Genomic DNA, 9271 nt, shown 5'->3' with positions numbered 1-9271 from the left:
CTAAACTGACACGAACAATGAACTTTTTAAAAGTGTTTTCCCAAACTTCTTGCGTCACTACCCCTGCCCCTTCCCACTGCCCCCCTAACTAGAGATGGGGACAAATAAAAAAAATTGTGATTTGTTTTGATCCGTTATTCGTCAAGGTTAATGGATCAACAAATACGAATGTACTTCAACAAATCAACGGATCAGTCTGTCACTTTGCCTGCACTGTAAACGGCTATAACACTTGCCCCCAACCACCTAGAGACACCAAATTTGCAGGGAAGCTTCCTCAGATGCTTTGCCACATATCCTGCATGTTTGGTGAACATTGACTCATGGACCCCCAAGTTATATAGTCACAAAGAGGACCCCCGGAAAGCTCCCCCCAGGTACATAAGAGAATCGAGAATCACAATGGGGCTTCCTATGTCTTTCCCCAATACGCGTGCAAACTTTGGTGAAGACTGGATATCGGACATCTGAGTTATTCACCCACAAATTGGGCCCTCCCAGGAGAGTTTACCACAGAACACAGAAACCCATTCTGTTGATCAAAAGCTAATAGGCAGCCACCCCCCATCATAGCCACCCACCCCAACAGCCTGCCCACACACACCCTTCTTTTCCCCACCTTAGCCTCCACCCACTGACAGCCCCTTACCTTAATAGCTCCGAGGTCTCCATCAGGCCTTCACAGCCACAGCTGTAAAAAGGGAGACTGGCTGCCCTTTGCAAAGATGGTGGCTGCGGCTTCATTTAGGGTAGGGAAGCTGCAGCTGCCATCTTTGCAAAGGGCAGCCAGTCTCTTTTTACATCCGTGTCTCTGAGGCCAAAAGACCTCAGCAGCAACAATTAAGGTAAGAGGGGCTTAAGGTAGGGGGTTGGAGTAGGCTATGGTATTGGGTGGCTGTGTGGGGTGGTGGCTGCCTTTCTGCCGCTGGTAGGCAGAATGCTTTTTTTATATATATATGAAGGACAAATACAAATGGGTAAATATTCATCCCTTTGTATTCGTGGGGGTCTCTGGAACCCACAAATACGGATTGACAAATATTTAACAAATTGGCTATATTTGTCAGAAAAAGCAATCTGTTTTTATATTCGTCCCCATCTCTACTCCCTACTTTTTGCTCCTGGCTCCAGAGGCTCCTGCAGGCTGGACTGCCTCTCAAAACAAAACAAAACAAAACAAAATAAAAAAATCGAGAAGCAGTCTAGGGCTGCCTCTGTGTATGCACAGAGCCAGCTGGCTTGCCTCTCAAGATTGCGGTGGTAGAGGCAGCACCAGCACCAAAAGGTCCTAGCATGTCTGCATTGGCTTCCTCTTTACTTCCATGCTAAATTTAAAGTACTGGTACTAACTTATAAAACCCTTAACAGTTCAGGACCTCATTACCTGTTGGAGCATCTCTTTTTAAGGTTGTCTACCTGGGCTAACTAGGCTTTGCAGTTTTAGGCAATCACCCTGAAGGAGACCAGGGAAACTGCCATCAATTTCAGTGGTGAGCGGAATGCTACAGAACACATTGCCTGACAATATATGCCAGGCTCCCTCCCTTCTAACTTTTAGGAAACATGTTAAATCTGTGCTTTTTTGAAGAGCCCTTTTGGAACATTCTTCCCCTTTAACACTCTTGTAGATACATGAGTTTATGTTGTATTTGGTTTGCCATTACCTCTCAGTCTGATTTTTTTTGGGGTGGGTGGGTTTTTAGTACCTATGTGCTAGTGGTGGTGGGCAGGTAATTGTTTAACTGCTGTTAGCTGCCAGAGTAGGATAGAAATGTAATCAATCAATCAAACAATCAATCAAACACAAGAAGGAAGCATTATCAGTTTAATAGGATACGAGAATCCAATTTTAGAACAAAACAAGTTTTAAGAATATCTAAAAATCTGTCAAAGATTGTTGTCATCTATCATTTCAAGACAAAAGATCATACAAAAGGCATAATTTATCAAGAGAACAGCAAAATGAACAGCAAACATTTAAATATAAACAAGCAAGAAAATCCAATTTCTACAACATGGTGTTACTGCATAAATACCTAGAAAATGATAAAGTGATTTCTAAAAATTAGTACATACAAGTTAACTGATAAAACATTACTTGGATGATAAAATGGCAGCACCACTAACAGCCCTTTCCAGAACAGGTATTTGCTGATTCAAGGATGTGAAAAAGAATCATAAAAGGAGAATGTGGGATGATAATGGGTTCATGATTTTCATACCCTTGTCTGCCATGCAAAGCTTTCTTTGCTCAAAGTCTAATTAAATACCCTGATCCAGCAGAGGAGGTACACACACATCTCTTGTTGGATTACGAACTTCAGACATAAATCAGCAACCCAATATGGTAACCATCTACCCATACTGCACTGGTTTCAGTTGGATGCACCTCTCCTTCTACACTCTGGTGCAACTGGTAACACGTAAGTAACATCTTTTAAGTCCAACTAAAACTGGATGTAGATGCTCATGTTCTTTGGAAGTACAACACCGTAGTACATGTAATCTTTGTGTAAAGTGCAATTGCTTTTCTTTATTAACAGAAATAATTTCTTGAAGTAAAAACATAGTTACAGAATCTACTGGAAGTTGTTAAAAATGCTTTCCAATTCAGAAAGCCCTAAGTAAGTGCTTTTAGTGACATCTACAGGAATGTCTGAACACTTAAGTCATTTTGTGTTGCTGTTTACAAAATAAGTTACGGCCCCTTTCAAACCTTAGTGGGTCTAAAACGCTTTCTTTCATTCAAGTTCCTCAGTTTCTTCTGAGAAAAGGTCTGCCAAATCAGCGACTGTTAACACAGAAGCCTCTGACTGCTTCATGGAAGAACTAGAGTGGCTTGGAAGAGAAAATAGGAATACATGATCAGAAATAGCTTCTAACTGAGTTTGGCAAAAGAAGCTCAAAAAAGGGTATTCATGGTACAGAGTTCATTGCTGAGTGGTAGAACATATGAGGGACAGGACCATGTTTTAAAGCACTACTAGTCTGACTGCTGTCTCCTGAAAAGATTACCCAAAATGATTTTGTAGTGACATATTTATATCTACCTTTGCAGATCTCTATTGCTTTCTAAACAAGTATCTTTTTTTACTCCATCTTTTAAAACTGGGCATCAGTTCCATTAAGCAGTTTAAAACTTACATGAAAATATATAAACACATAAAAATCAGAAAGAGAAACCAGGGGGAACTTATTCTGACGGTATGCAGTTCTTAGCCATTTTCTCCATATCATTCAGACATTTGTCCTTCAAGCATGTGTTTCTGTTCTAGGGATTTCATTTCCTCAGCTCTCCAAATTGTTCTATTATACTTAAATTAAGGAAAAACTATCTATAACATGTGCAATCATTTCAATTGTGTGTGTATGAAGAAGTTGATCAGAAAAATATAACTGGCGGTTAAGGTTCAGTCTCCTGCACCTTTCCAGTTTTTGATAGCGGGTTTAAGAATGTTGGCTAGAAATAAGCTCCACAGTGTTCAGCAGAATGTACTCCTTGTTAAGTATGCATAAAATTACACTGCAAAGTATTTTTGTTCCTTGGATATCTGCAGTTACAAACCTGAAAAAAGAGGTTACTTACCTGTAACTCTGGTTCTTTGAATGATCATCTGTGAATTCACACTAATGGGGTTAATCTGTGTCTGCGCAGAGGTCTCCGGAATATTCTAGAGCTTTAGATATGTTCACCAGGGACCGCCCCCCAGTACATGTGGTCCGCCCGTCCTGGCGATTACCTTAGTTCCGAAGAACAGCCCGCCACTGCATCAAAGGTGAAACAGATGTGATGGACAGAGGGGAGGATGGGCGGGAAGTGTGAATTCACAGATGACCACTCAAAGAACCAGAGTTACAGGTAAGTAAACTCTCTTTCTTCTTCGTGTTCTCTGTGAATGCACACTAATGGGTGTAGCAGGTTTTCGGGTGTTAGCCAATATGGTATTTATCGAGGTTGAATTCTCCATGACGTGAGATGGAGAGTGTGGAGAATGGGGTGGTGAGTCCTGCCTTGATGCTGAGAGAGGTGGTGAGGAATGAGAGGCAGTGGGAGATAATATGTGGAGATGGCTCTGAGCATGGTGAACCATGGTTGCCTGGGCCACCAGGGAGCAATGAGGATTGCGTTGGAGCAATCTTAATGGACTTTGGCTGTTGTTCTGAGAAGGAGAGGGATGGGTGGGAAGAGATAAATGAGGTGCGTGGTCCAAATAGCCATGAGCACATCTCCTAAAGAGCCTGGTCCTATGCCTCGAGTAAAAGAGGGCGCATTTGGAGTTTTGCGACGTGGCAAACATGTCTATGTGTGGTTGTCCCCAGAGTTCGCAGAGGTGATAGAAGACTGTCTGGTTGAGGGTCCACTCGTGCATCTGAGTGTGTATCCTGCTGAGAGTGTCTGCCACTAGATTGTCTTGAGTGGTGATGTGTACTGCTATGGGAAAAATGTGGCTTTCAAGACACAATTCCCAGAATTGGATGGTGAGATGTAGCAGTGGGAGAGAGTGGGTGCCTCCTTGTTTGTTTATGTAAAACAACACGGTGATATTCTCTGTTGTGACTTGGACGACTGTGCCAAGAATGACAGGTTCGAAGGTGCAAAAAGCCTTGAAAATGGCTAAGAGTTCAAGGTTGTTGATGTGAAGATTGCGCTCGGTGTGGGACCAGGTAGCATGACTGTGTAGGTCGTTGCAATGTGCCCCCCATCTGGTAGGGCTTGCATCGGTGGTGATTTGTATTGATAACTGGAGAGGTGCAAAGGACCTTCTGATGAAGAAGTTGGCTGGAGTATTCCACCAGAGGAGCTGGACGGAGAGTTCGGGAGTAACCTGGAGAAGTTTGGAAGGTGAATCTGTCATAGGATCAAAGAGGGTGAGATACCATGATTGTAGGGAGGACATCTTTAATCTGGAGTGTTAAATGGTTGATGTGGTGGAAGCTATGAGGCCTAGAAGACGTTGGGTCAGATGTGCTGTGACAAATGAGTAAAGGAGGAAATTTTGGATAAGAGCATGAAGTTTGGATGCTCTTTTTTGAGGAAGGAAAATTCTTGTGTTCCGTGAATCAGGAATTGCACCTATGTAGGTGATCTGCTATGTAGGGACAAGAATGAATGTTTCTTTGTTGACCTTGAGGCCCAGATCTGCAAGAAGAGAAAGGCTCAACCGAATATCTTTTAGAGCCTGATAGTGTGAGGGGCAGACTATTAACCAGTTGTCTATGTATGGGAAGATGGAGACTCTCAAGTACGCAGGTGAGCCACCACGCATTTGGTGAAGACTATTGGTGCTGTGGATAGCCTGAAGGGGAGGGCTTTGAATTTGTAGGTGTCGGTTCCTACAGCAAAACTGAGAAATTTGTGATGGCCTTGGTGGATGGTAATTGGGAAATATGCATCACTTAAGTCAATAAGCGCAAACCATTCATTTTGCTGGAGGATGGGTAGGATTTGTTCTGATGTGACCATGCAAAAACATTTTTGAATTATGTAATAATTGAGGTCTTGAAGATGGAGAATGGGCTGCAAACTGTTATTGTGTTTCGGGACAATGAAATAATTGGAGAAGAAACCTGGATTGTCGTTGTAATGCCCAAGCCTCCCTAAGGAGCACTTAGCACTCGGTCAGAGAGTTCAACAGGCCACTTACCTACCACCTTTGCTTGGAGGCAAAGTTAGGTAGGACTCTTAAAGATAGAGTCTTTAAGAGTTTGTGGCCCTCTCCACCTCCTGGATTTAGCCAGACCCTGATGTTCAAGAGAAAAGTCCTTTGTATGGATTTTCATAGTTAATTTTGTATTAGAAAAATAGAGTTTTTATTAGAAAAATAGTTTCATAGAATCAGTTCAGATTGCTCAAGCTTTAGCATAAAGAACATATTCAAAGATCATTACAGTTAAATAAAATAACTAATCCCCATTAAAATAAAAAACACTACTAAGCTGGGATAAGGTGGGCTAGCTCCCCTCCTTCTTTCTCTCCACTTACATTTTTTCTCCTTCAAGCCTCAAATCATCAAGTTCTTTTTCTCTCCCATCATTATGGAATAGAACTTCCAAACTTGTTCCACATAACCCATTGTTCATTTTCTACATTCTTTAACTCCTTCCTTCTTCTTGACATTTCAAGGCTGTTAACCAATTCACCTCAAGGGGCTACAGCATCTTCCTCCTCCCTCAATTCCTATGAAAATTCAGGTTTATCTCTTCTCCAATTAGCTTGGAATGTTGAGTCTTTCACGGGCTCCTTGGTCCGACCTTCAGATTTATTTTGAACCATGCTGTATTGGTCTTCAGAAAAAAAAACTCTCATAGCACTTAGATCATCTTCACACAGAACCTGTCTGATTCCACCTTACATTTCTCTGACTACATATTCCATACTGCTTCAACTCCATGACAGTTGTTTGATGGGGTGACAGGTGATATGGCGTCTTTGAGAAGAAGAGATTGAACTCCTTGGTTGAGAACGTTGGACGGTGAGGTTAGAACAGTCCTTGGTGGAGGTGGAACCATGAATTCTATTGTATAGCCCATGATGCTGATAGTAAGGACCCAGGAATTGGTGGTGATGAATGCCCAAGATGGAAGATGGGCTGAAAGATGAGTGATAGTGGATGGAGAGAGAAGAGGTAAGTGGATCTGAGGACGACAGAAGGTTGAAAAGAGGACGATGACTGTGGAAGGTATCTATTTCTATCAGGGAATGATCTAGTTTGCTGATACGAGTAAGGTTGACACCATTGATATTGTGGTTTGTAGTATGGCTGGATGTTATAAGATCTTGCTGTCTTTCTTAATTTTTGCAAATTGTCCAGAATTTTGACGGTTTTGTCGTTGAAGAGGCCAGTGCCAACAAAAGGTGAGTCCTCAATCCTCATACGAGCGTCATCTGAAATGACGGAACAGGAATAGCAGGAGGAGGTTCTGGAATGAAGGACTGAGACTTGTGAGAATGTTGTTGAATTGGTACCGATACAGATTTATTTGTAGAGTGTTTCTTCTGGTGAGGTTGAGTAGTACCGGGAAGCATGGGTGAAGGTCCAGCATATATAGCTGTAATCTGTACTGAAGATGCTCGAACCTGAGACAGTGGGTTCTACAGTAAGCAAAGACGTTTTAGCAGGAGCACAGGATCGTTTTGGTACCATGAGATGTTATTGGAGAGGCTCGAGATGGGGCCTCTTACGAGGTCTCTGGGACTTCGGTACCAGAGGAGGTGGTAAGGTATCATCGTCAGATGAGGTGTAATAATAATCATGAAACCGTGGTCGGTATTGAGGAGGTGAAGAATCAGACATGTCAGATGGATAATATCGACACTGAGAGTGTCTGGGTTCGATGTAGAACTCGGTATCAGGTTGATAGTACCAATAAGCTCTATGTCGAGAGCACTTAAGTGGAGGCTCATAATACGGTCTGGGTTCGTAGCGCATAACCTGCTTTGAGTGGAGGGATCAAGCGAGAGGCTCTCAAGATGCCAAAGGCCCAGTTGGACTCAAGGGGTGTAATGGATTGGCATCAGAATGGCACATCTCTGGCATATGATGAGTCTGCCTTAGCTGCTTACATGGGGGTGGTATGTCGGGCAGAGCAGACACCGACTCAGAATCACCAACAGAGGCTGAGCAACCCATAGATTGGGGGCTCGAAAGTGCCAATCGAGAAATGACAGTGACCTCAGCTGAGGCGATTGCCGAAGATGAAGATTGTGCAACTAGTGGAGATGGTGGTTGACCAGAAGGTGGTAAGAAGCTCTCATCTGGAGAGACAAGACAAACTGTAGGCTGGTCTGGTAGAGGGACCGTCTCCGGTATCGAGGTATGTTTAGAGTACCGAGAGTCGGAAGATTCTTTCTTTGATTTTTTTAGGCTTAGGGTGCTCCGATGTCGAGATAGGAATCAGTACCGGGGTGGATTTTGCTGAAGTTGAAGACTTAGGTTTCGAAGTCCATTTAGGTTATTTGGGAATCAGTTTATAAATTGGAGAAGCAGCCAGTAATCCCGGAGATTCTTTAGGAGGCTGGGAAGTTTCAGAAGATTCCATAGTTTGAGTTGGTTGAAGAGAATGTTCCCAGAGAAATGATCTAAGATGCTGTTGTCTGAGTTGAAGAGCCTGCTTAGTGAACTTCTTACAAAACTGGCAGGTGGATGGTTGATGAGATTCTCCCAGGCAGAAAAGGCAAAGATTGTGGCTATCTGTGAGGGGGATCTTGTTGGAGCACGAGGTGCACTTTTTAAATGGGGGAAGAGGTGCCATAAATGGGGTGGAATGGGAAAAGGGGACGATCTGATTAGGGAGAAATAAGTTCAAAGTCTCTTACAATTATCCCCTTGATTATAGCTGAAACAAAGCAAGTGGCGAATGGAGCTTGACAAGAGGAGAAACCTTAGCGGTGACAAAAAGGAACTGAGGCAATCGCCAGGACGGGCAGACCACATGCACTGGGGGGGGCAGTCCCTGGTGAACGTATCTAAAGCTCTAGAATATTTCGGAGACTTCTGCGCAGGCACAGATTAAACCCATCAGTATGCATTCACAGAGACCACAAAGAAGAATGTAATATTGCTCAGGTGATGTAAATAAATCAAGCTTTACTTACCTCCTTTCTACAGTTTTCATCATTGTCTGCATTCTTTCTTCTATTGTGGCTTTTATTAAGAATCTATGGACAATGGTGGGCCTACATTTAAAAGGAAAACAGCCAGCACATGTTGGTACACTTTCAGTGAAATTTTATGCAAATTCATTCAGAAGTAAATATCACTAGTTAATTTAGGATTCAGATGTAATCCTTTTTTTGTTTACTCTAACAGTTGCAGTGATAGTTATATGACGAATATTGCAACAATTAAGCAGAATCACAGCATTTTTTAAAAAAATCACACCACTTATGTTTCAAAAAGCCTACATATATAATGGAACCTTAGAAAAGTATTCTTGGGAAGCACTTGTTATTGAAAAAGCAGACATAATCTACAATAGGAAATCACTAAGCATACTTTAAAACTATTGCACTCTTCAAAATTAATCAGGAATAGTGTGAGCCCATTATTGTTAGTGTCTGGTCATGATGTTTCTTGGGGAGGGGGGAGCAATACTGTTTTTAGAAGACACCGCATTTAGTTATGGACACCCCCTTCTCTCACCTTTCTATGTGAGAAATATTAAAGTAAAGACAACAACAACCAATGAAAAATATGTGCTAAGCAAGAGAATTGCAATAAAAAATTGACTCACCAAATAGGATTTTTAAAAAGGCACTGATGACACCAGC

At 42.3% G+C, this 9271-nt stretch overlaps 1 protein-coding gene across 5 annotated transcripts in view; it reads right to left on the bottom strand.

The window, feature by feature from the left end:
* Positions 1-1811: 1811 nt before the first annotated feature.
* The window catches only part of SHPRH (SNF2 histone linker PHD RING helicase), a 55482-nt gene continuing 48022 nt past the window's right edge, over positions 1812-9271 (bottom strand). For 3 of the 5 annotated variants that reach the window (XM_072995654.2, XM_020810926.3, XM_020811007.3), the window contains exons 29-30: positions 8597-8677; positions 1812-2838 (exon numbers count right to left, since the gene is read on the bottom strand). In XM_072995654.2, coding sequence (XP_072851755.2) covers positions 2742-2838; positions 8597-8677 — 178 coding nt within the window. In that variant the 3' untranslated portion in view covers positions 1812-2741. The remainder of the gene's footprint in view (positions 2839-8596; positions 8678-9271) is intronic. The other 2 variants (XR_013540574.1, XR_013540576.1) reach the window with 1 other exon arrangement.

Source organism: Pogona vitticeps, chromosome 1 (genome assembly GCF_051106095.1).
Source record: "Pogona vitticeps strain Pit_001003342236 chromosome 1, PviZW2.1, whole genome shotgun sequence".
In the NCBI taxonomy this organism is placed as follows: domain Eukaryota; kingdom Metazoa; phylum Chordata; class Lepidosauria; order Squamata; family Agamidae; genus Pogona; species Pogona vitticeps.
This window is presented reverse-complemented; position numbering and strand designations above follow the sequence as displayed.